Raw genomic sequence first — 22,934 nt, forward strand, 5'->3', positions numbered from 1 at the left:
CTTTGGAGTGAGACTTGTGGTCTCCCCTCGGGGGATTCGATCCAGGACTCTGGTGTCTGGGCGGATCTATATATGCATAGCTTGTGGCGTCTGTGAATATTGCTGTTGTTCTGGTTGGCCTCGCTCGATCTGTCTTGCGGATGAGGTCGGATGTGATTTGACTACCATATAATCTAATACCGAGAGGTCTTTCACCGATCCGTCTGCCCATCGATCTACCAATATCCATAGTACTATTTCGTGTCTGCCAGAGTCTGTCAGAGTCTGTCCGCGTCGGTCGCCACCAGCCCGTTCTCCGGCACCGCGCTGTCATTCCGAGTCGGCGGCCCCGGGATTGGCGGGATGACTAATCCGGCGGGGTTATCTTATCGCCACATCACCTGACCGGGGCGGGACATTCCGCGCAAAAGAAAGAGGAACATCGCCAGTTAGTCAACTCGCTGACCGTGACTCAAACCCACTTTCTTCCCCCGACATCGCCTTCTCTTTTCTTCCTTCCCCCAGTTTTCCCTCCACTACCCTTAATTGTCCCTCTTTGGGCTGTCCCTCTACCGTCTCTTTCCTCTCTCTTAATCAATCCCCCTTTTCTTCCCCCGTATCTCTCTCACGACCGCTCTTTGGGTGCCACCCCCACCTTCCGCCACCATGGATGGAATCAAGAACGCGTTTGCCAGAGCCAAGCAGGAGAAGCGTGCCGCTCTGGTCGCTTACTTCACTGCAGGTTATCCCACCATTGAAGAGACGGTAGATGTGCTTCTGGGTCTGGAAAATGGAGGCGCTGGTATGTCCTTGACCCCACTCTCCCGATTATTTGGACCTCGGAGGACTAACAAGGCATTGGCCACGTGCTACAGATATCATCGAAATGGGTGTGCCCTTCACCGACCCCATCGCAGACGGACCGACCATTCAGAAGGCCAACACCCAGGCATTGGCCAATGGCGTTACTATCCCCATCGTTTTGGACATGGTCCGCACCGCCAGAAGCCGGGGTCTCCGGGCACCCGTTCTTCTGATGGGCTACTACAACCCTCTGATGCAGTATGGCGAGGAGCTTATGCTTAAGCATTGCAAGGAAGCCGGTGTCAATGGCTTCATCATGGTCGATCTCCCTCCTGAGGAGGCTGTCCGCTTCAGAGATCTGTGCGCTAGCGCTGGGTACGTTTGACCGATTCGCCCGTGAATGAACAGCTCGTCTAATCTCTTCTACAGTCTGTCTTACGTCCCCCTCATTGCCCCCGCCACCTCCGAGTCCCGCATGAAGCTCCTCTGCAAGATCGCCGATTCCTTCATCTACGTCGTCTCCAGAATGGGTGTCACCGGTGCCACCGGAAAGCTCAGCGCGAACTTGCCCGATCTCCTGTCTCGTGTTCACACCTGGTCCGGCAATGTCCCGACCGCTCTGGGATTCGGTGTCAGCACCCGCGAGCACTTCCTGTCCGTCCAGAACATCTCCGAGGGTGTCGTTATTGGTAGCCAGATCATCACCGTATTGGGTGACGCCCCTGCCGGCCAGGCGGCTCAGAAGGCCCAAGAATACCTCTCCGGTGTTACCGGTCGTAAACTTGAGAGAGATGCTCAGGGCACTGTGACTGGCTCTGTCAACGTGCTCGATCCCGTTCTCAAGGAGGCCCCTCCCGCACTGTCTCAGCCCACCGATGTCATCACCAACGACGACACGCCCGCTGGCCCTGGTCTGGTTGATCAGATCGAGGCTCTTAACGGCTCTGGCGACCCGGCTCTCATCCCATCTCGTTTCGGCGAGTTCGGCGGTCAATACGTCCCCGAGTCCCTCATGGACTGCTTGGCCGAGCTCGAGCGTGGTTTCGAGGTCGCGCGCAACGACCCCAAGTTTTGGGAAGAATACCGCTCCTACTACCCATACATGGGTCGCCCCAGCAGTCTCCATCTTGCCGACCGTCTCACGGAGCACGTTGGCGGTGCCAACATTTGGCTGAAGCGTGAGGACCTCAACCACACCGGAAGTCACAAGATCAACAACGCTCTCGGTCAGATCCTTCTCGCCCGGAGACTGGGTAAGACCAGAATCATTGCGGAAACTGGAGCCGGCCAGCACGGTGTCGCCACTGCCACCGTCTGCGCCAAGTTCGGCATGGAGTGCGTCGTCTACATGGGTGCTGAGGATGTCCGTCGTCAGGCCCTCAACGTCTTCCGTATGAGACTGCTCGGTGCCTCCGTCGTTGCTGTCGACGCTGGAAGCCGTACTCTGCGTGATGCCGTCAACGAGGCCCTCCGTGCGTGGGTTGTTGATCTGGATACCACTCACTACATCATCGGTTCCGCCATCGGTCCTCACCCCTTCCCGACCATCGTCCGTACCTTCCAGTCCGTTATCGGTGATGAGACCAAGGAGCAGATGAAGGCCCTCATCGGCAAGCTGCCCGATGCTGTCGTCGCCTGCGTTGGTGGTGGCAGTAACGCCGTGGGCATGTTCTACCCCTTCTCGAACGACCCCAGCGTCAAGCTCGTCGGTGTTGAGGCCGGAGGTGACGGCGTCGATACCGAGCGCCACTCTGCCACTCTCTCCGGCGGCAGCAAGGGTGTCTTCCACGGTGTCCGCACCTACGTTCTCCAGGACAAGCACGGTCAGATCTCCGAGACGCACTCCATCTCCGCCGGTCTCGACTACCCCGGTGTCGGTCCCGAGCTCAGTAACTGGAAGGACAGTGACCGCGCCAGCTTCATCGCCGCCACTGACGCCGAAGCCCTGACTGGATTCCGCGCCCTCGCCCAGACCGAAGGTATCATTCCTGCTCTGGAGTCCTCCCACGCCGTCTTCGGCGCCATGCAGCTCGCCAAGTCCATGAAGAAGGGCGACAACATCGTCCTCAACCTGAGCGGCAGAGGTGACAAGGACGTCCAGAGCGTCGCCGACGAACTGCCCCGCCTCGGCCCCAAGATCGGTTGGGACCTGCGCTTCTAAGCGTCACATCTCCATCACCACCCCCCTCTCCCTCCTACCTACCTACCCCCCTCCCCCACCCTATCCTAGAGCTGTTTAGACCTCACACCACCGCATCTACTCTATTCTGCAGCCAAGGATATGTCACCACCTATCTATCTTCCCTACCTGATTCGATTTGGTCAATGAGCGACAAAAAAAAGGAAAAGTCTCTTTTTTCTAGTTCCTGCTTCGTCCTATTCTTTTCGGTTGAGTTGAGTTTGCTTTACTTAGAGTACATATACCAATGCAATCGGGATTCTTTTTGGTTCTTTCTTTTCTACTACATGCTATTAGTACCTTGGTGTAGATGCCTGTGTACTGTAGACAATCATGCACAGATGATGTCTCTATTGAGTAGATCGACGATTTATCAAAGAATCCATGAGCTATATGATATACAACTACGAGAAAAAGGAGTATATGCAGATCGTAGTGGAGGAAATCAAGGCAGGAAGGGAGGTGGAATGACCTCGGCGCGCAAAAGAGAGGCGGCAAACACGGACGAATGGGCAAGTTATAAAGAAGGGAAACAACAGCTTGGCTTTCAAACTCGTGGTATGAACATGTATACTAGACCCACCAAAGACAAAGGCCGGTTTACGTCTCGATCAGATCAGGGGTCTCCGACTGGTTTGGGTCGACGGTGTTGTCGCGGGTGTCCTTGTTGGCGATCTTGCGGGCGGAGCGGGCGTAGAATTCGTCCAGGACGCGCTTGGGGATACGGTTCAGCAGATCCTTGGGGTAGATGCGGAGCAGGTTCCAGGCGATGTCGAGCGACTCGAAGATGGTACGCGACTCGTAGGGAGATTGGTTGATGAAGGTACGTTCGAACTTGTCGAGGAACTCGAGGGAGAGCTTGTCCTCCGAGGACAGGGCCTCCTCACCGACGACGGCCTTCATGGCGGCTGTTTAAGGAATTAGTATGCGAGCATCATATTAATTAGATGAAGGGGAGAACTGACCGGCATCTCGTCCAATAGCGTACTTGGCGTACAGCTGGTTGGACACTTCCGAGTGATCCTTACGAGTACGGCCGGTACCGATAGCAGACTTCATCAGACGAGACAGGGAAGGAAGCACGTTGATGGGAGGGTAGACACCCTTGTTGTACAGCTGACGGTCGACGAAGATCTGTCCCTCCGTAATGTAACCCGTCAAATCGGGAATGGGGTGAGTGATATCTATACTCGGTTAGCTCACGATCTTTGGGTGGATGAGCCAGGGATAGCCATACCATCGTTAGGCATGGTCAGAATAGGAATCTGAGTGATAGATCCGTTACGGCCCTCAACACGTCCAGCACGCTCGTAGATAGTCGACAAGTCAGTGTACATGTAACCGGGGTAACCACGACGACCCGGAACTTCTTCTCGTGCAGCAGAGACCTCACGAAGAGCATCACAGTAGGCGGACAGATCGGTCATGATAACCAGGACGTGCTTCTCCAGCTGGTAGGCGTAGTACTCGGCAGTGGTCAGGGCAAGACGGGGGGTAATGATACGCTCGATCCTGGGAAGGTCAGTTGTCATGTCTACCAGCTGGGACATATGCAGCAACATACGTAGGGTCGTTGGCCAAGTTCAGGAACAGCGTGACACGCTCCATACTGCCGTTCTCCTCAAAGTCGCGAGTGAAGAAACGGGCCGTTTCCATGTTTACACCCATGGCAGCGAAAACGATGGAGAAGTTCTCCTCGTGTCCGTCGTGAACATCCTTCGTGGGGCGCTTCACCAAACCAGCTTGACGACAGATCTGGGCGGCAATCTCGTTGTGGGGAAGACCAGCGGCGGAGAAGATAGGGATCTTCTGTCCACGAGCAATGGAGTTCATCGTATCGATGGCAGAGATACCGGTGGAGATCATCTCCTCGGGGTACACCTTTGCGTCATCCAATCAGCCAGGGTCGCATGCCAGGCGCAGTCGACCAGGTACATACACGAGAGTAGGGGTTGATGGGTTGACCGTTAATATCCAAATAATCCTCCGCCAGGACCTTGGGGCCCTTGTCGATAGCGCGACCGGATCCATCGAAGACACGACCCAGCATGTCCTCGGACACACCCAACTTCAAGCTGTGGCCGGTGAACTCGACTTTCGTCTGGGACAGAGGTCAGCATGCACGTACTTGATTGGATCTGCTGCCTCCGATGGAGGGTGGATTTATCCCCAGTTCCTGGATATATTACCTTTTTGACATCGATACCAGAAGTACCTTCGAAGACCTAGTCATGACCGCAATCCCGCGTTAACGCTCCGCACGATAATACGCAATATCACCGGATCACCACAGCTATAATGTAGCCCGTACCTGAACAACGGCTCTGTTTCCTGCACCGGAAGACTTGAGTTAGCTCTTTCGATCAAATGCGGCTGTCGCAAGCGATGCATGGGTGGGGACATACCTCTAGCTTCCAGGACTTGACCCGAGCGCTCGGTCCCGTCGGGGAGAGTGAGGGAGACGATCTCATTGTAACGGGGAAATTTGACCTAGGATACATTGTCGTAAGTCAAGAGATCGTCAAGTGGCCGGTCCTGATCATCGCAGGCAGCGGCGCAGCGATGCAGGTCGAACGTACGTTATCCAGAACGACCAGTGGGCCGTTGATACCTCCGATGGTGTTATAACGGATGCGAGGTTTGATGTTGGTCATCCTGGGATCGACGAATTCGGACGCCATGGTGGAGAGGGGCTGCAGGAGCAAGCGCACGAGAGGACCGAAAGACCGAAGAAACGGGGGGAAGGAGTTGAGGGGAAAGACAGCAGCAGCAGCTCCTTAGTCGAGGCCGGAGTGTCGACGTATGCTTTGGCTGCTCCACGCCGCCGCCGGGGCGGTGACCAGCCACCCCACGTGATGCTACTACGTCCTTAGTCCAACATTACTAGTCTTCCTAGTTCCTACCAGCTAACTACTCCCTTGATATCTTGGTCAGCACCACCAATCCCAAGAAATCTATTCACAATACTTCGGTGGCTCTGCCTAGCTAGGAATATGCAATTCTCCCCCTTCTACGGAGTATTCGAGTCTGTATGCACAGGACCATGGGGCTGGACTCTCCGATCTAGACCCGCCCGGGGTCCAACTACATACTAACATGAATCTGTCTTCTGTCTTCTTTCTCCCATGACCTGAAGCTATGAGCCTGTCTCTGGCACTGTCTATGGCTCTTTCACCCCACTATGATCAGCACAGGCGCATCTCCCTCGCCCTGGATATCCTCCCATCCCTGGGGAATCCCTGGGGTCTCTTATCTTATCGCCCATGTCATGCCGTGAGATTAGGTAAGCCCACGAACCAATCCGATGCCGGATTGATAGCGCGGAACAATTGCTTCCGGAGGGGAAAGAGACACTGAAATTGTTCGATGACTAACTAGGTTATCGCTGCAGATTGACTCACCAGGCACACTCTATATTCGCCAGAAAGCGTCGCCTCTATTTCTTCAAAGCCCTTCGACCATTCTATTCACACCATGACGGAGTTGAACGCCAGCCAGAGGCTCGCCCTCATCACCGAGAACCTCCAGGAGGTTCTCAACCTGGATCTCATTGAGAACATTCTGGCCGAGGGGCGGAACCCAAAGATCTACTGGGGTACGATTCACCATCTCCTGCAAGTCTATGCAGTCACGCAGTATACTAACATATTCTTTTTTATGCGACAGGCACCAGCCCGACCGGAAAACCTCACTGCGGCTACCTGGGTACAATCTCACTGAAACGTGGCCGATAGGCGCGCTGCTAACTAGTGCATCGGTATAGTGCCGGCTGTGAAGATCGCCCAATTCCTCGCTGCGGGCGCAGAGATGACCATCCTGATTGCGGATCTGCACGCCAACTTGGATTCGCTCAAGTCCACATTCGAGCAGGTTGAATACCGGGCGAAGTACTATGAGTTCACCATTACCGCTCTGCTCCAGGCCGTCGGTGTCTCGACTGAGAAACTGCGCTTCGTTCGCGGTTCCTCCTACCAAAAGAACATGGACTATGTGATGGATGTGTACAAGCTGTCCTCCCTGGTTTCGGAGCACGACGCCAAGCGTGCCGGTGCGGAGATTGTCAAGCAGTCCTCCAATGGTCCTCTGAGTGGTCTCTTGTACCCTCTCCTCCAGGTGCTCGATGAGCAGTACTTGGACGTCGACGCACAGTTCGGAGGCCTTGATCAAAGGAAGCTGTTTGCCGCCTCCACGGAATGGCACCCCAAGCTTGGCTACAGGAAGGTAAGCATAACCGACCACACCAATGATCTATGACTTACATCGCTAGCGCGCGCATCTCTGCAACGCAATGGTGCCCGGTCTCTCCGGTGGCAAGATGAGCTCCAGTGAAGAAGGTACTATTCCGCACATCCTCCCTACAGCAACCGACTTACACCTTACAGACAGCAAGATCGATCTCCTCGAATCCGTGGAGAGCATCCGAAAGAAGATCCGCAAAGCGCAGGCCGCTCCCAAGGAGACCGACAACAACGGTATCCTGGCATTCGCACAGTACGTCCTTCTCCCGGTTTCGACCTTGAAGAACGGAAGTCCGGAGTTCCGCGTGAGCCGTGAGAGAGACGGCCTGGAGCCCCTTGTGTACACCAGCATCGAGCAGATGCACGAAGATTACAAGAACGACATTGTAAGTTGAGGGATCTGCCTATACCTATCCCCATGCTGTCTGCCTCATACTGACCAAACCCAGCTGTCGCCCCAGATCCTCAAGCCCGCTGTTGCGGAGGCTATCGTCGAGCTTACCGCCCCCATCCGGGCCGCCTACGAGGCCTCGCCCGAATGGCAGGAGGTGACGCTGAAGGCCTACCCGCCTCCGGCTCCCAAGCAGAAGAAGGAGAAGAAGCAGAAGGACAAGGGTTCTCGCCACCCGGGAGCGGCCGCGGCGGCGGCGAAAGAAGAGAGCCCCAAGCCCGCAGAGCAATAGACTAGACTACATATCTAGACCGCAAGCATAGCGTCAATTCATAGCCAATGTCTCCTTCAGGTTATTCGAACCCCTTTCTTCTCATTGTATTCCATCAACAGTAATTCCTGCCTGCTACTCACTCCCTTCCCATCCCCCAACACACAAACACACACACACACACACAGAGAGAGAGAGAGAGAGAGAGAGAGAGAGAGAGAGAGAGAGAGAGAGAGAGAGAAACTAAACTATCACCCAAGCCACGATGGGAGCGACGCCTCTAATCAACAGACTCATAATCTTCTCAGCAAAAAGGTGTCATTAATTTTTAATTTTTAGAGCTAATAATGTAGTTCATCATATCCGTCCGTCGTCAGAAAGAATCCTAATCATACATGTTCAGAAGCGAAGAAAGCGAACAACTTGGATGGAAATAAGGAATAATCAGATTTCGACCATAAAATGCCTATGCGCCGGACCGCCATGAATCGGTATCGTAAGGATTAAAGGCAAGGAGGAGAAAAGAAAGGAGAAAGGGAGGAGGGAGGAAGGAGGGAACATTTTCTAGTCGATCTTTGCTAGGGCTAGTTTCTTAGGCGTGGTTAGGTTGTTGGAGAGGCGGACGGTCGTTTTCTTGTTTTTGGTTTGCTTCAGCTTTTTGCGGGCAACCATTACGGGAACGGAGGAGTGCATGACCAGGTAGTTGGAAAAGGAGCCGAGGAGGACGCTGTAGACTGATGAGTTTGGGACATATACATGTCAGGATGAGTACTTACCCCTTGAGTGCGCTGCGGCCTCTCGCACCGACGATCACCAATGTTGGATCGAGTCCGTCAATCTAGGGTTATATTAGCAATAGAATCACAACATAGAAAAGATACGCACAGCTTCGGTGATCATGTGCTTCGGGCTCTTGCAATGGATCGCCTCGACGGCCACGCGGACCTGGAGCAGCGTCTTCCGCAAAAGCCGAACGCAGGTTTGGGAAATAACCTCGACGGCATGGACGCGTTCCGACTCGGCCTTGGACATGCCTCGAGCATCGACTGAGCCCGGCTTGCTGTCCGATCCCAGACGACCAAAGAGCGCGCGGGGAAGATGGGAGTTCGAATCATTCTGGGCCTTTTCTGCCGTCTCTGCTGTCTGCGAGCCGACCACGGCCGCCGCATCTTGCATCGCCTTGGCCCCGTCACCAATTTGCACCGATGCCGGTGTAGCCGTCTCATCGTGCATGGCGCAGACCGCATACATGGTGTCTCCGTCGCGCAAGATAGTTCCGATCGTCCACTCTAACGCATACACTGATTCCTCACTCAAGTCTGTGGCAACGAGGTACTTGCGTTGCCGTCGGCGGCTGCCCTCCGTCTCTTCCTGCAGATCGGTGTAGTCTCCGCGGATGATGGTCCGGATGGATCGATGTTGAACGGTACTGTCGATAGCGGACATTTGAATGCCCAATTTCTGGGCCCGCTTGATATCGCACAGCTCAGCTTCATCCTCAGATCCGAACGGAGTGTTGGTCGCCGAGGCCGAGTCGAAGCTTGTCCGTGGATGGACATCAGGCTTCTTCGGCACTGGGCCTTGTTTTGCAGTGTGCATCAACTCTGCCTTTCCGGTTAAGTCATTATCTGAACCTGCACACGCCATCAGTTCGTGCAACAGGAAGGACGGCATGATACCAGCGACCTGGATATGAAGGGAACTACTGGAGAACATGAGAATCATGGGCACATACGGAATACAGGCGCAGTCTTCGTGGTAGTAGGTTGCTTTTGGCCAGTGTTGGTGGGGGGTTCTTTGTCGACGGTTTTCTTCCTGCCACGCTTGACTTCCGAGTCGTCCTCATGACCGGCCTCGTCATCACTGGAGGTAGATTCGCCGACATCCTCGTCGCTGGTCTCAATCGGATTGTTCTCATTGTCAAAATGATCTTTCTCCAGTCGCGCCTCACCTGGAGCTGACGACTTGGCTTCCACTTCTGGGGACCCAGGGCGGGATTCCGGACTGGGTTCTTTGGTCATATTCGTCGGAGGGCTGGTGTCTTTTTTCATGGCCACCACAGGTTTCCCCGGATCGGCGACCTGGCCACGCGCATTGGGGCTCAGCCAGCGGCGTTTCGGGGAGTTGGAGCGACCCGGTCGGAGTGAAGAGACCCGTGAATCCAGGGATGCTCCCCGCGTGGAGTTGCTCCGGCTGGAGTCTCTACCTCTGACAAAACTCGGGAATCCGACTTTCAAGTCGAGCCCCGACATCACCGCCGCCATGCTTGGCAGCCGATTGGATGACTTCTCCTGCGGCTGAGCAGTGCGTCTGGATGCATTGCGGTTGGCGACGCTGGGCGGCATGTCGGTGGACGAATCCCAGCGGATGCTGGGGCCAGACTTGTGTTCCGGCTTAATTTTGGGTTCGCTGCTGGTGCCGTTGTTGGTGTTGTTGTCTCCGGACTTTTCCTTGTCGCCTGACACCAAGTCGGTGGATCGGGTGGGGGAAACAGACCCGTCGGATTGGACGGAGCCTTTCCTCTGCGCAGAAGGTAAAGGGGGCGCCACGGCGGACGTGGTGGTTGCCGTAGTCGTGGTGCGAGGGGATGGTTGAGGCGTGGTTGGGGTTGCCGGCGTCAGGTTGAAAGTTGTCGCAGTCGCGGTGGAAGAGGGACTGGTGGAGGAGCGGCGTGAAGATGAAGGAAGCGGAGACGGCGAGGAATAATAGGACGAGTAGTGTGAACTAGGATGACGGACGGCCGAAGACGAGGGGGAAGTCACGCCAACGCCAATGCCGGCGATGGAGCCATGCCGCGGGGGCAAGAAGCCGGGACTCGGAGAGATGTCCAGCAGGCTCCGGCGCCGGTACGAGGCGGGCGAGGGACCCTCGCCCATCTCCTCCAGCAGCTCCCGGCGTTCTTCCTCCAGGGCCGTCTCCAGCGACATGTGGGCGGGTTTCCTGCTATAGTACGGCATGACGGGCTGTGGGGTATGGCCTCGCGCGGTCTTTGGCTTTGTGCGGGCGGGTTCCAGGCACTAACCGTGGGCTAACTGATTAATGTGATTCAGTCGGCGACTAGCTGCTCTGCCCAGCTTTCAGATGTGGAGAGAGTGATGATCGTTTGCTTGACACCTTGCTCTCCTCCAGTGTCCCCAGGTTCCCTCCCGTTCGCTGAACCAGGTTTTGAGGTTCTTGTCAGTCGTGACAGTTCCGAGCAGGCAAGTTCCCCGGGTTGGCGCTGAGATGGAACCCAGAGGCACGCGACAAGAACGGAGAAGGATGGAGACCGGATCTCCACGTGCGTAAACGGCTGCACCTCCACGGCGATCCTCACTCGGTGCTTTTCCCTCGGATATTGCCAAGGACAGGGGCTGGCGTCAGGCCAGCGAGCCGGCGATGAAGCTATCCTAGCTCCTCTGGGGACTGTGCTGATCGGTGCTGGTCTGTTAATTCGGGGGGAGAATCCAAGTGAGAAAATGGGGAGAAAGAAGAAGAAGCAGAAGGAGGCGAGGCGAGCACAACAGGTTGGTTCAGGCCGGCCAAGGCGTCCAAAAGCTCGGCATGGCGGGGTATCACGAACAGAGGGGAGCAGCTGGCTGATCCTTATAAGCACCATCACTTGTGCCACCCTCCCGAACTATGGTCATCCCTTGCATTGGTTCCCCCCAGGCTTGATGCTGACGATCATCCTGGAGACAGTCACTCCTGCTGGGATGCAGCTGGAATGCAAACCTGTCTAGTCCTCACCAATGGAGAGGGGCTTGTGTACGCAGGATGCAGTAGACCGGCTGCTTATTTATGCTCGACGTGAGGTGGTGTTCAGTGTTCAGGAGCTGTCATCGGTCACGTTCCCTTCCCCAGCTTCCCCCAGGCATCCATTTATCTTCTGGCGGTCAAAATATGTCCGTTCTATTGCCTATTGAATGAACCACAAGAGCAGACCGGAGTAAAAAAATCACAAAAAATAGCAAAAGCAACAATGACAAAAACAACAAAAACGATCACAAAAAGAAATGCCCCATGCCGATTCGCCAATTCAATTCACTCACTGTACCATGCTACGAAAGGAATCGTCCCTACATGACCAGAACGCCCAACCCCCAAAGGAAAATGGCGCAAAATGAATCCACCCAAAGACCCGGTGCAGGCCCGGCACCAACTACTTGGTCTTTTTCTTCTTATTCTGTCCCAAGCGCGCTGCAGTAAGGTAAAACTCCTCCTCCGTGGGAGGCTCATTCTTGCGCGACCGCTTGGTCGGGCGCTTCCCGTTCTTGAACAGGCCCTTTTCCACATCATACACCTCCTCCATCTTCTCGAAGAAGGCATCAGCACGGCTGGCCTGCCGCTGTCGGATCAGCGCTGCCAGGTCATTCATGTCCCCTGTGCTCGCGTCCTTCTTTCCCCCCTTGTTCTTCTTCTTGCCGGCCTTCTTCCCCTCGATCTCCTTGCCCAATTGTTCGGCCTCCTTCGCCTCCTTCTGCGCCCGCTTCAGTCGCAGCTGGCGCTTCTTCTCCGGCTCCTCCACGTATTTCTTGTACTCCTTGGTCCGTCCCTCGGCGATCGCCGTATCGATAATGGCGCGGAATCGTTCATCGTCATCGATCACATTACACAGCATCACCGACTCGTAGACCTTATCCAAATCGCCCCGGTGGGTCTCGTATGCAGCCAGCACGTCCTTGGCCTCTTCCTCCGTCCCCTGGTAATCCTTCTTGATCTGATCGAGCGCATTCTCATCGATCGCGGCGGAGAACTGTTCGCGGTAGAAATCCACCCAGTTAAAGTCATCATCTCGATAGACCGCCACCGCCGTGCTGCCAGTCCGGTCATATCGTTTCCGTCGTTTCTCATCAGAGAGGACCGCATAGGCGAACGCAATCTGCTGAAACTTGGTATTGGCCTCTTCTTTCTGGCTCTGGGGAACCTTGTCTGCAATGCGGTCAGAATACGACAATCCATCTGAATACGAACGAGAATATCCACGCACCAGGATGATGCTTCAGCGCCATTTTCTTGTAGGCAGTCTTGATCTGATCCGGGGTTGCATCCTCCTGGACGCCGAGGATGTCATACAGGTCGGTCTCTATGGCCGGTTGAGGGCCTTCGTCCTCGTTATTTTCATCATCACTGTTCCAGGTTGGGCCATTCTCCCAGAAGTCATCAGAGGAACTATCCATAGCGAGTCAGAGTCAAAAAAATGAATATATATGACAAAAAGTAAAAGTTAGTTGTTTTTGTTATGACCTGGAGGTGATTTATATCCTGGACAAGAACATGGATAACACCGAGCGGCGAAGACCTGACAAACGAGACAAACACAAACGCGTGGGACGCGATCCTCTTTGCTTTCCTGATCGGGGTTAGTGGAGTTTGAGCTTCTCCCGCTATCAATCTATGCGGTCATAGTCTGTAACTATTCTCCCCTCATACTATCTTCCTCTCAAACCCCACCTCAATTACACCTCCCTCATTTCCCCAACTCACTCTGAATCTACACCATGACAACCCCCCACCTAAAATACATGCGCACCTGCCTGGACCTCGCCTCCCAAGCCCCCGCCCTCCCCACCAACTTCCGCGTCGGCGCGGTGCTCATCTCACGACACACCTCCGACCCAACCCCAACCTACACCTCCGACATCCTCCTCTCAACCGGCCACACAATACAACACCCAGGCAACACACACGCCGAACAATGCTGTCTCGCCAACTTCGCTTCCCAACATAACGTCCCCCCGGACCACGTCGCCGACGTCCTCCCCTCCGACGACCCAGACCGGAAACTAGTCATGTATGTGACCATGGAGCCGTGCGGGAAACGTCTCTCGGGGAATATGCCCTGCGTGGAGAGGATTATTCAAACCCGCGGGGGTGGGGAGGGGAGAGGTATCGAGAAGGTGTATTTTGGGGTGAAGGAGCCCGGGACGTTTGTGGGGGAGTCTGTGGGAGTGAAGAGGTTGGAGGAGGCGGGGATTGAGTGGGAGGTTGTGGCGGGTTTGGAGAGGGAGATTTTGGAGGTTGCGGTGGCGGGACATGAGGGGTGGGAGGAGGAGGTGGAGAGGGCGATGCGGGGGGTGAGGACGGATTTGGATGCGGTTAGTGAGGAGGAGAGGAGGAGGCAGGAGGGGGTGAAGAGGAATCCGAAGAAGAGGATGATGGAGGGGGAGGTTATAGTTTAGTCTTGGGGATGCCGCGGCGGCGGTGGTGGTGGATGTATTTCAATTGTGTATGGGTGGGTGGAGTGGGGTTGTATGTGTCTATAAGATGTACAGCAATATATCCAGGTCGTTCCTTTGGGGATTGACAGTTTGACGAGTACAGGTCGAATACACCGACTAGTCTTGCTCAAACCACCTATCCTCCAATAATTCTCGTGCCGTAGGTCTATCCCTCCAATCCAGCATCATAATCTTCCCAATAAACAACTTATCCCTCAAAGATACCTCTCGTTCCGTCGTCCGAATAAACGGCGTGGTCTGCGATTGAGGAATCTCATGCATCAGATACAAGATCGCCAAGACCGTTTCCGGGCCTGCAATCTCCTGATATTTCCCCGGAAAGGGCCCAAAATATCTGAACTGCTGTTTCAAGACCTCCAAGTTGTATTCCTCATGGCCATAGGGCACCGTGCGTGGTCGGAATAAGTTAAAGTCACCCCCGTATATCAGGCTGATCAGCTATAAGAAGTGTTAGGCTATAGATTTATATTGTAGACGCGCACAACTCACCACCGTTCCAAAAGACCAGATGTCGGTGGCCGTATTCCAGGGCGTTTCCATCAGTATCTCAGGACTCGACCAGATGGCTGCGCCCACAGGCGTGCCTCTTCTTGCGATGGAGCTGTCGGCGGGGTAACAGCCTCCTAGATCGCCGAGCTGGATCTCGGAGAACCGGTTTTTGCCTTGTTTGTAATTTACGAAGATGTTGTCTGGTTTGACATCTGAGGATTGATTAGCTAAATGATGCGGTGTGAATCCGTTCGAATTAACCTACCTGTGTGCACATATTTATCTTTATGGAGGACTTTCAATGCTTTGAGTATAGATCGTGCAACATATTTAAGCTCCTGACGATTGAGAGTTTTCTTGATAGATGAACTGAGGAGGTTGTCCTCCAGATACTTCAGGATGATGATAGGTGGTTCTGCAGGCTCTTGTACTTCGTCGAGTAATGGTCGGAGATGAGTCGTTGAATGCTGGAAGCGTTTAAGAGCATCTCGTTCATTTTCCACGCGAGGATGGCCTTGAACTCCTTTGACTACGACTGTCTCGTTGGCTTGGTTTCTGCTAAGGCTTAGCCAGGAATTCAGGAGGGTGACTCACATACCGTGCAAACCAAACGGTGTCCTGGATTTGTTTTGTTATGGTGTATTTTCCCAGCCTGCCTCGGAGGGTTTGCCCGAGTTGAAGTAATGACATATGGTGAATGATATGATTTGGTATTCGGACAAGGGAAGTTCGGGCAGCTAGTGAAGAAGAATTAAGGGGGTTGTGGTGCGAGGTATCCCACGTGATGCAAGCATAAACAGCCGGGTATGAGGGATGATATTGCTGTAAATATCATGGACACGTGAGTCTTAAGTACAGATGGTGGCTGTTGATAGCTATAGGTTATGTTTAGTCTGCCAGTCTAATTCACTTCTGAATCAAGCTAGTAGGGGTCAAGATGCTCTTCAACAGCTCTGCCAGTTTGGCTATACTTTCTGTTCTGAATAGATGTAGCGCAGATCTCAATTAGTAAGAATAGTAAGAACTTGAGAACTCATAGAACCCTCGCGATGTTGAAATTATCATAGAGGCTTCACGTGGTGTCATTAAGCTTCTCCGCAGTCCACACGAGCTTCTCGGTAGATCTGCAGATGCGGGGAAGCAAGATACTTTCATTCGATGAATGGCAGCACGAACAGTCATGTTCTCACCAGGGAATTGATCTTGCCAGATGTCATCACTCCATCGCATGTTAGAGACCCTTCATTTCTCCGCATAAACACATTCCCAGGGGGGAATCCCGCGATGACGTCGACCACTCCTTGCTCCCGCGATCGATCGATCTCCGCAGTACATAAATAATCGCCAACGAACACGATTCCACTCCACAAGCTCTCCTCAATTCATTGCTCTTTTTTGAATCCAACAACATGCCCTGGTCCGCCGCGCTGCCCCAGGCGATTTTCGCCCACCCCCTTGTCTCCGTGGTGACGCCCATCACCACCGGCTCGCTCGTCGGCTATTACACCAATCGTGAGCTTGCCCCATTCCCCTAGATAGACCATCGCATGCATCACTAACACAGACCAGGCAAAGGCAGGACAAAGCAAATCTACCACTCTCTCAAGAAACCACCCTTGTATCCACCCACCTGGCTCTTCCCATGCGCATGGACCGCCCTCTACGGAATGATGGGCTTTGCGATCCACCACGCGACCGTCTCAGGAACCATTGCGACAATGGATTCCTCGACCATCGTACAAGACTGGGCTGCCAAGTCCCAAACGCTATATATCTCGCAACTCGCGTTGAATCACCTGTGGATGCCCCTGTTCTTTATGCTCCGGAAACCGGCCTGGGCACTCGCGGATATCTTGTTGCTGGGAGGGAACGTGGCGGCGTTGATGCATATCTGGTGGAAGCATGATCGCGTGGCGTTTTGGTTGATGGCGCCGTATGCGGCGTGGTTGGGATTCGCGACGTATTTGAATGCTGGGGTGGGGATGTTGAATCAGTGGACGATTGGAGAAAAGAAGCGGGAGTGATTGGTTGCTCTAATACTATTGGATTTCCGTATGGGGTGAGATTGTTTTGAGTCTATCCACCGAATTTTCCTGTCACTATTAATGGCTACTGGTCGAACGCTCCATCAATAAGTCACTTCATTCAAGGCCCTTCCCATGTTCTTCCTATGCTTGCCGTACCCATCCATGATGTCCCATCTACGCTAGTCAAGAACATGGATAATTTCAAATGAGTCTATTAGGAATGTTCGAAGGGTCGTCGAGAGCTCGATCATCGATCGCTGGCAGAGAACAGCAGTATATGTGGTAGATGCTTATCAATCGCATAACAGGATCTACCGTAGACAGTTCAGATGCCTGTAAGTTAGATATAACTAATCCACACAGAGATGATACGCCGCAGTAGAGTATCCATTAAACCTCATTCTATAATACCCTATAGAAACCACCCTTATCACCACCTGACCCCACGTGATCCCGATAACCACTCCTCCCCTCACCAACAACAAACACTCCACTCCTCCCTCTATCAACCCACCAACTCCCCAGTCAGAACCCCTTCCACCCCAAGCCATGAAAATGGTCCCATGGCGACAGCAGACAACAATGCCCTCCCATTCTACCCAGCATTCTGCTTCCAAGCTTCCCCAACCCACTTCACCTGGGTGAAGATAGCCGCGGTGGATGTGCTTCGACTAAAAAGACGGGCAGAGTATCCAGGTATGATTTGATTCCATTGCAACTGCTGCCATATACAATATACTCATCTCACACTGCATCCAGACCAACAAACCTACTTCTACACCAACCACCCCATCCGCTTCATCTCCCTCGTGGGCATAATCATCGCCTGCCACGATCTCCCCACCCGAACAATCCTCACCCTGGATGATAGTACCGGCGCAACGCTCGATATTGTTGTTATCAAAGGCCCTGAGCCTAGCACCTCCACCACTGTCACCACCACCACCACCACCACCAGCAGCCCCGCCACACACATCTCCCCAACCACCCAGACCCCAATCGACATCACCCCGCTGGTACCAGGAACGCTCACGCACGTAAAAGGAACAATCTCGACGTTCCGCAACACCAACCAACTGCAGCTGGAACGGTATTTTCTGATCCGGGACACGAATGCGGAGATGCGGTTTGTGGAGCAGCGGTCGCGGTTTTTGGTCGAGGTGTTGTCGGTGCCGTGGCGGTTGGGAGGGGATGAGGTGGAGAGGTTACGGGGGGAGATGGAGGAGGAGGAGGAACGGGTGGAGGAGGAGCAGGAGCGGGTGAGGAGGAGGGAGAGGAGACGGGTGGAGAGGGAGGAGAGGGATGCGAGGAGGATTCAGAAGGGGTGGGAGTGGGAGGAGAGGGTTAGGGCGAAGGAGGCGGGAAGGTGTCGGGAGAATGGGGTGAGGGTTATGAGGGAGATTGAGAAGAGGAGAGGGGAGGGGGTTGATTTGAGTATTGGGGGTGGTGATGGTATTCCCGAAAGGTAATTATTGATACAGGGAGGAGAAAAGCCTGATTACATCGTGAAGGGACAGTCATGGCAGAAGAAAGACAAAGCCAAATGAGAATAACGGTGGAAACGTTATCATAAGTCATAAGTCATAAACGGATATCTCTTTTCGGGAAAGCGCCAAAACGAACTTCAACATACGCTGTCAAGGAAAGCAGACTGCTGTCATGTATCACCTCAAACCATACCCCTTGTAATCGTACCCGGTGCCCCCCCGATAGTAGTCCTCGTCACCACCCCAGCTGCTTCGCTTGAGCTTTTCTCGCTCGTTCTCTCGCTCACGAAGCGAGTCGTATAGCCTTTGATCGTCCCGGTCATGGTCAAGGTCGTGGTACCGGCGACGGTCTTCGATGATGTCGCCCGGGAGGGTGTTTGCAGTGGAAGTGTAGTAAAAGTCCCCGTCAGAGATTCCCTGGTACCGAGAGCCACCATTGTGGCCTAAGAGATCGCTCTCGGAGTGCCGGTAGTCGCCGCCGGCATGAGCCCGTGACGGACTGGGTGATCGTCCAAAGGTAGTCGTAGGGCGCTGTGAGTTACTGGTGCCGGGACGCAAGTGGTAAGGGTCTTGACTGTACGTCTCCGACGTTCGTGGTCCCATCGTACTAGGACCATCGCGAGGCCCAGAGCCTGCGGACATCGAGTTGGCATGTCGATGGCTGGGCGTGCCAGGCTCCTCGTAGACTTTGCCGCCTCCAGGCTGCGCCGTGTACGGTTTCCTCTGGCGCTCAATAGGACGTGACGGCGCCTCTTGATCGTCATCGTCGGCAACAGCAGAAGACGACGTACTATAGTAAGGCTGGCGTTCGCGCTCCCCCACTGAAGGGGTCGAGTCAACAGAGGTCACCGATGCTTTGTGCACAGTCTTCCTGTGACGTTGTGCAGCGACCTGTTTCAGTTCCTCCTCCGTGATCGGAGGCAATTCAACGGCGCAATATTTGATGAGGTGCTGATCTATCTCCTCCCTCAACGAGAGGTCCGGCGTGTCAGGGAACAATCGCCGTGGTATTTCCTTGGGAAATCTCTCGCTTCTCTTGTCAGGGTTGCTGATGGGCATGTTTAGCACCGCTTTCTGTAATCGATCGTACTCTTTCTCGGGATGGGCCTGGATCATTAAAGTTGCCCAACGCTCGAAGCCGCGCGGAGTCAGGCCTGGGGTATCAGGTCTCTCATTCAGGTTATTTTGCACTAGATGATGCTCTACTTGTAGCTCGCGAAGCAATCTCGAAATCGATGATGTATGATCGTCAAAAATGTCTACAGAGGTTCAAGTCAGCAACACCGCGTTACAGCAGAAGATCATCGGTGCTAACCTTGCCAAGGGTAAGGATCTGACGACACGCTCGTATCCTCATAAAACTTTTGCATCTTCCCCGGAACTACGACCAGAGTGTTTCCGGGCGGGTACTCTTCAATCTGATCAGACAGACTCGTAAGCGTCCAGAACTCTCCTATTGCAGAGCTGCACTTACAAGGTGGACTGCGATTCCTCGCAAGAACTGGCCAAGTCTTTCTGTTGGCTTGCCGTCTTCGAAAAGCTTGCCCCAGATTTTCTCCAGCGTTGTCATCTCCGTTACCGTAGCTTCCCTCGACGGTGGCTTTGGTCGAGACTCCATATTATGGCTCTGACCGCTGAGCTGGCTTGCTGGAGACCCTTGTCTCTTTGTCGACTGTCCTAAGGATGATCCAGGAAACAAATGAGGGCTACTAGGATGTACAGGAGGCGGTACAGGTGCCTGGTAGTCCGTATCTCCCGTAGGAACCTTGGGGGGTAGCGGAGGGGTGTTTTGCGGCCTCACGGGGGAGTGCGTCGGTTCCCCATAAATAGAGCTTGCTGGAGGCGCCCATTGTGGCGGGGGCTGTGACGGCGGTTGCTCGCTTTGCAAGTTATCCAATCCCGTCGCCTTCAGCTGTTGTATCACCGTCGCAGTTATCTGAGAAACGACCTCGGGAGACAGATAGCCTGGCTTGTCAGCCTGATGAAAGGCTGAATTCACAGCCTCGTTAATTCTTCCGGTCGGCGGCTGCTGGTGCTGTTGCCATGGAGCTGGCTCATAAGGCTTCGGATAGTAACCGGCCGGAGAAGAGGAGGTCGGAGGGACTTGAGGCTGAGGCATATTGATCTGCTCGGACCCATATTGCGAAGGGTAAGGCGGGGTGTATGACGAGGCACGATTTTCGTTCGGGTTGCCATGGTTCATGGGTCCAAACTGCGAGTAGGGGGGACTGTTGGGGAAGCTGTTGTAAGCCATCGTGACCGTTGCTGGGGCGCAGGACGCCGGATCAGTGTTGTGTTGCCTTGCGCTCTCACGAGCCCAAAACGATCATCCAAGCTAGCCTTGTGGATGAGTACTGAGGCTAACTCAATTTAAAGAGGGTCAAATAAATATGGAGAAGGATAGCCTGGATGCGACAATCGTGTGGCAACGTGCAGAGAAAGAGTGGGAACAAAGAAAGAGAAGGAAGAGAAGGAAGAGGGGCGGCGACGACGGAGGGGCACTGGAAGAGGCGGATGGTGAAACGGACGGTGTAGCGAGCTGGACGGAATCTCCTCGCACAGCAACTGACGGCAGCGGAGATATACCCAGCACTATGCCACAGGTGGATCGAAGGAAAAAGAATCCCGGAATCAAAAACAATGAAGGTGTGGCAGCTCCAGTGGGTCGTGCAGAAAACAGAAAGAAGAGTAGCGACTGTGAAGAAGACTCTAGAGCATACGTCATTGCCGGCTGCGGGGAACCGCATCGATTATTCGATTGATTTGTTTGTTGCCCGCGTCGCCTGGCCCAATTCATGGACTTTGGGCGGCGATGACGAGGCATGGCTGCTCGGTTCTATCCATGTCCGTTCCTGTGGCACAATTGTAGTCTCTTAGTTTTAGACGCCCATCTATCACGAAGTGTCAGCCTGCTAGTGTCGACTCAACCGGATATATACTCGTGGACCTACTCGACAACACCCATGGACCATGGTTGATATGCGGGAACGGACCGTATCCCTGGAATTGGCCTGACGACCCAATGAAACCGAAATGTCAATTTATTATCATCCTTGGAAATACAGCGGCTGCACCTGCTTCTTACCCATGACCTGCCAGTGTCTCCAGCTACCACAGTACATGTGTTGCATTCTGTTTAATAAGGGAAACAAATCAATGAAGAGAAGAAAAGGACCGAAAGGTGAAAAGTAAACCCGAAATGAAGCTCTCAGTTGGACCCAATGTTCCGACAACTCAGCACGATCGCCGCAGCACATAGCCTTGTCCTTGGGAAGCAGGCCGGCTCACAGGAAGCTATCCAATTCATTGTCTTCCTCCTCGTCGTCAGACGGGATAGTCTGGCCGGTGGACTCGGGAATTCTCATACTGGGGCCTTCACCCTTTTCGAATCGATAGCCCTGCGAAAGACAATTGTTACTATCGTCCACCCTGGACAAAACTGGTGTCTCGTATACTTACTCGGATCTTGGCAAACTTGGGCTCCTTCTTCCTCATCGGTCTGGTGTCATCACTGGCATCCTTTCCGGAGGGCCTGTTCTTCACACCCCAGGCTGCCCATCCGCTGTGCATAGAGCCGGTTCCCTCAGCAGGCTCTTCGCCCTCAGTCCGGACGGACAGGCGGTGGGATTTTCCCTGGGGGTCGTATCCGATGAATGCCTTCTCCTTTCCAGGGCGACTGCTATTTTCGTCTATATTTTCCTTTTCCACGAAGACACCGCCACCAATGGACTGGTCGTCATCATCGTTGCCGTCGTCGCCGTCGTCGCCGTCGTCGCCATCGTCGCCATCGTCGTTGCCGTCGGTAGAGCCTTGGATGCGCTTCGAAGATCCCGCCACGGAGCTACCATCAACCTGGCTCTTCAACTCTGTCAGCAACTGGAACCAAGCCTCAGGTTCTGTAGGGGCTATAGAAACACCAACCATGGTCGAGCTAGCGGCAGTAGATTCGCCATCAGTAATCATCTTGGTTTCGTCGACGAGAGGTTCGGTCTCGGCACGATCCTGCACACAGTTCAAGCATTTCTGTTCGTAGATGGCAGGTTAGCTCACTGGTCCCTTTCCGCTATAGATGCAGACAGCATACCGCAGCGTCGCGTGCCTGCCGCTGGTTCTTTGCAAACTCATCCACGGCCTTGACCCGGTCACAGGCGGCGCACTTGAGCTCAGCGAGACTTCCTCCCGTGCAAGTCAGGCATCTGGCATATCCACTGGTAGTAGCCCGGACTCCCTGAACCACTACAGCATTGCGTAGCGCGTCCAGCTGACGATTGGAAAAGGCCTGGATGTACCGAAACTTCTTGCACGTTCCGCACTTGATCCTATGTCTTGTTAGCCATCCTATCCAAGGACACTCACAAACGGAAGCGGGCGAGATTCACTTGTCTGGAAGAACGACATTGTCTATCCTAGAGTGTTGTCAGTTCCAGTGGTCCGGATCACGCGGGGCACATAACTGACTGTCTCCTGACTGATTGGCTGTAGCCCCCAGAATAGGCATTACGGGTTCCGGGGCCCAGCTTTCGTGAACTCATTGTGAAAGCAAGCACTGAGACAAACGCAGTATGCCGAGAACAGTAGTCCGGGTCAGAGAGATGGTCGCCGAGAACTGCTAAGGAATCCGGATCGAAGGAGAGTGATCCACGGATAGGAAACTGTGTTGTCTTTTATACGCTGGTGTGAAGAACTGTAATTACACACTCGTCACCATGGCATCCTAAGCGAGATCCAGTGTTCCTAGTGAAGGGAGCCTCAACGAGCAGTGAAGGGTGTAGATGATCGCATTCACCAGTGATATCAGAGGCAGTTGGGCACCAGTCACAAGTCAAGGATATAAGACAACTCGTGAAA

At 54.0% G+C, this 22,934-nt stretch overlaps 11 protein-coding genes across 11 annotated transcripts; 5 read left to right on the plus strand and 6 right to left on the minus strand.

Annotated features, from left to right (window-relative positions):
* Positions 1-479: 479 nt before the first annotated feature.
* trpB (tryptophan synthase TRP5) lies at positions 480-3,026 on the plus strand. Its single transcript, XM_025714923.1, has 3 exons — positions 480-781; positions 855-1,158; positions 1,213-3,026. Exons 1-3 carry the CDS (start codon positions 646-648, stop codon positions 2,942-2,944), a joined length of 2,172 nt encoding a protein of 723 aa, XP_025569392.1. The 5' UTR covers positions 480-645; the 3' UTR covers positions 2,945-3,026.
* A 255-nt stretch (positions 3,027-3,281) lies between these two features.
* Positions 3,282-5,755, minus strand: BO80DRAFT_430208 (H(+)-transporting V1 sector ATPase subunit B). Its single transcript, XM_025720659.1, has 9 exons — positions 5,542-5,755; positions 5,368-5,452; positions 5,274-5,293; positions 5,152-5,187; positions 4,902-5,063; positions 4,527-4,843; positions 4,200-4,474; positions 3,928-4,146; positions 3,282-3,870 (listed from the first exon to the last, which is right to left on the minus strand). The coding sequence occupies exons 1-9, from the start codon at positions 5,641-5,643 to the stop codon at positions 3,563-3,565; spliced, it is 1,524 nt and encodes a 507-aa protein (XP_025569393.1). The 5' UTR covers positions 5,644-5,755; the 3' UTR covers positions 3,282-3,562.
* Positions 5,756-6,336: 581 nt separating this feature from the next.
* BO80DRAFT_430209 (tyrosine--tRNA ligase TYS1) lies at positions 6,337-7,951 on the plus strand. Its single transcript, XM_025720660.1, has 6 exons — positions 6,337-6,557; positions 6,629-6,667; positions 6,726-7,183; positions 7,230-7,296; positions 7,345-7,586; positions 7,650-7,951. Exons 1-6 carry the CDS (start codon positions 6,437-6,439, stop codon positions 7,881-7,883), a joined length of 1,161 nt encoding a protein of 386 aa, XP_025569394.1. The 5' UTR covers positions 6,337-6,436; the 3' UTR covers positions 7,884-7,951.
* A 207-nt stretch (positions 7,952-8,158) lies between these two features.
* BO80DRAFT_280676 (universal stress protein family domain protein) lies at positions 8,159-11,130 on the minus strand. The gene is made up of 4 exons (XM_025714925.1): positions 9,598-11,130; positions 8,748-9,496; positions 8,639-8,700; positions 8,159-8,589 (listed from the first exon to the last, which is right to left on the minus strand). The coding sequence occupies exons 1-4, from the start codon at positions 10,817-10,819 to the stop codon at positions 8,427-8,429; spliced, it is 2,196 nt and encodes a 731-aa protein (XP_025569395.1). The 5' UTR covers positions 10,820-11,130; the 3' UTR covers positions 8,159-8,426.
* An 873-nt stretch (positions 11,131-12,003) lies between these two features.
* BO80DRAFT_450560 (DnaJ domain protein) lies at positions 12,004-13,021 on the minus strand (the record flags this gene model as incomplete). Its single annotated transcript, XM_025721820.1, has 2 exons — positions 12,004-12,773; positions 12,832-13,021. 2 exons carry the CDS (start codon positions 13,019-13,021, stop codon positions 12,004-12,006), a joined length of 960 nt encoding a protein of 319 aa, XP_025569396.1.
* Positions 13,022-13,273: 252 nt separating this feature from the next.
* Positions 13,274-14,203, plus strand: BO80DRAFT_430211 (putative DRAP deaminase). Its single transcript, XM_025720661.1, has one exon. The coding sequence runs from the start codon at positions 13,343-13,345 to the stop codon at positions 14,021-14,023; it is 681 nt and encodes a 226-aa protein (XP_025569397.1). The 5' UTR covers positions 13,274-13,342; the 3' UTR covers positions 14,024-14,203.
* On the minus strand, positions 14,102-15,532 carry BO80DRAFT_280706 (putative serine/threonine protein kinase). Its single transcript, XM_025714926.1, has 4 exons — positions 15,171-15,532; positions 14,838-15,127; positions 14,573-14,784; positions 14,102-14,521 (listed from the first exon to the last, which is right to left on the minus strand). Exons 1-4 carry the CDS (start codon positions 15,260-15,262, stop codon positions 14,180-14,182), a joined length of 936 nt encoding a protein of 311 aa, XP_025569398.1. The 5' UTR covers positions 15,263-15,532; the 3' UTR covers positions 14,102-14,179.
* Positions 15,533-15,949: 417 nt separating this feature from the next.
* BO80DRAFT_469714 (TspO/MBR family protein) lies at positions 15,950-16,859 on the plus strand. The gene is made up of 2 exons (XM_025723034.1): positions 15,950-16,084; positions 16,142-16,859. The coding sequence occupies exons 1-2, from the start codon at positions 15,982-15,984 to the stop codon at positions 16,594-16,596; spliced, it is 558 nt and encodes a 185-aa protein (XP_025569399.1). The 5' UTR covers positions 15,950-15,981; the 3' UTR covers positions 16,597-16,859.
* Positions 16,860-17,115: 256 nt separating this feature from the next.
* Positions 17,116-18,068, plus strand: BO80DRAFT_419829 (OB-fold domain-containing protein; the record flags this gene model as incomplete). The annotated part of the gene is made up of 2 exons (XM_025718321.1): positions 17,116-17,295; positions 17,359-18,068. The coding sequence occupies exons 1-2, from the start codon at positions 17,163-17,165 to the stop codon at positions 18,066-18,068; spliced, it is 843 nt and encodes a 280-aa protein (XP_025569400.1). The 5' UTR covers positions 17,116-17,162.
* BO80DRAFT_419833 (uncharacterized protein) lies at positions 17,984-20,754 on the minus strand. The gene is made up of 3 exons (XM_025718322.1): positions 19,561-20,754; positions 19,402-19,504; positions 17,984-19,345 (listed from the first exon to the last, which is right to left on the minus strand). The coding sequence occupies exons 1-3, from the start codon at positions 20,338-20,340 to the stop codon at positions 18,264-18,266; spliced, it is 1,965 nt and encodes a 654-aa protein (XP_025569401.1). The 5' UTR covers positions 20,341-20,754; the 3' UTR covers positions 17,984-18,263.
* A 463-nt stretch (positions 20,755-21,217) lies between these two features.
* Positions 21,218-22,738, minus strand: BO80DRAFT_280774 (uncharacterized protein). Its single transcript, XM_025714927.1, has 6 exons — positions 22,545-22,738; positions 22,466-22,492; positions 22,171-22,405; positions 22,008-22,109; positions 21,546-21,944; positions 21,218-21,484 (listed from the first exon to the last, which is right to left on the minus strand). Exons 1-6 carry the CDS (start codon positions 22,616-22,618, stop codon positions 21,371-21,373), a joined length of 951 nt encoding a protein of 316 aa, XP_025569402.1. The 5' UTR covers positions 22,619-22,738; the 3' UTR covers positions 21,218-21,370.
* Between the last annotated feature and the right edge of the window lie 196 nt (positions 22,739-22,934).

Source organism: Aspergillus ibericus (assembly GCF_003184845.1).
Source record: "Aspergillus ibericus CBS 121593 unplaced genomic scaffold BO80scaffold_87, whole genome shotgun sequence".
In the NCBI taxonomy this organism is placed as follows: Eukaryota; Fungi; Ascomycota; class Eurotiomycetes; order Eurotiales; family Aspergillaceae; genus Aspergillus; species Aspergillus ibericus.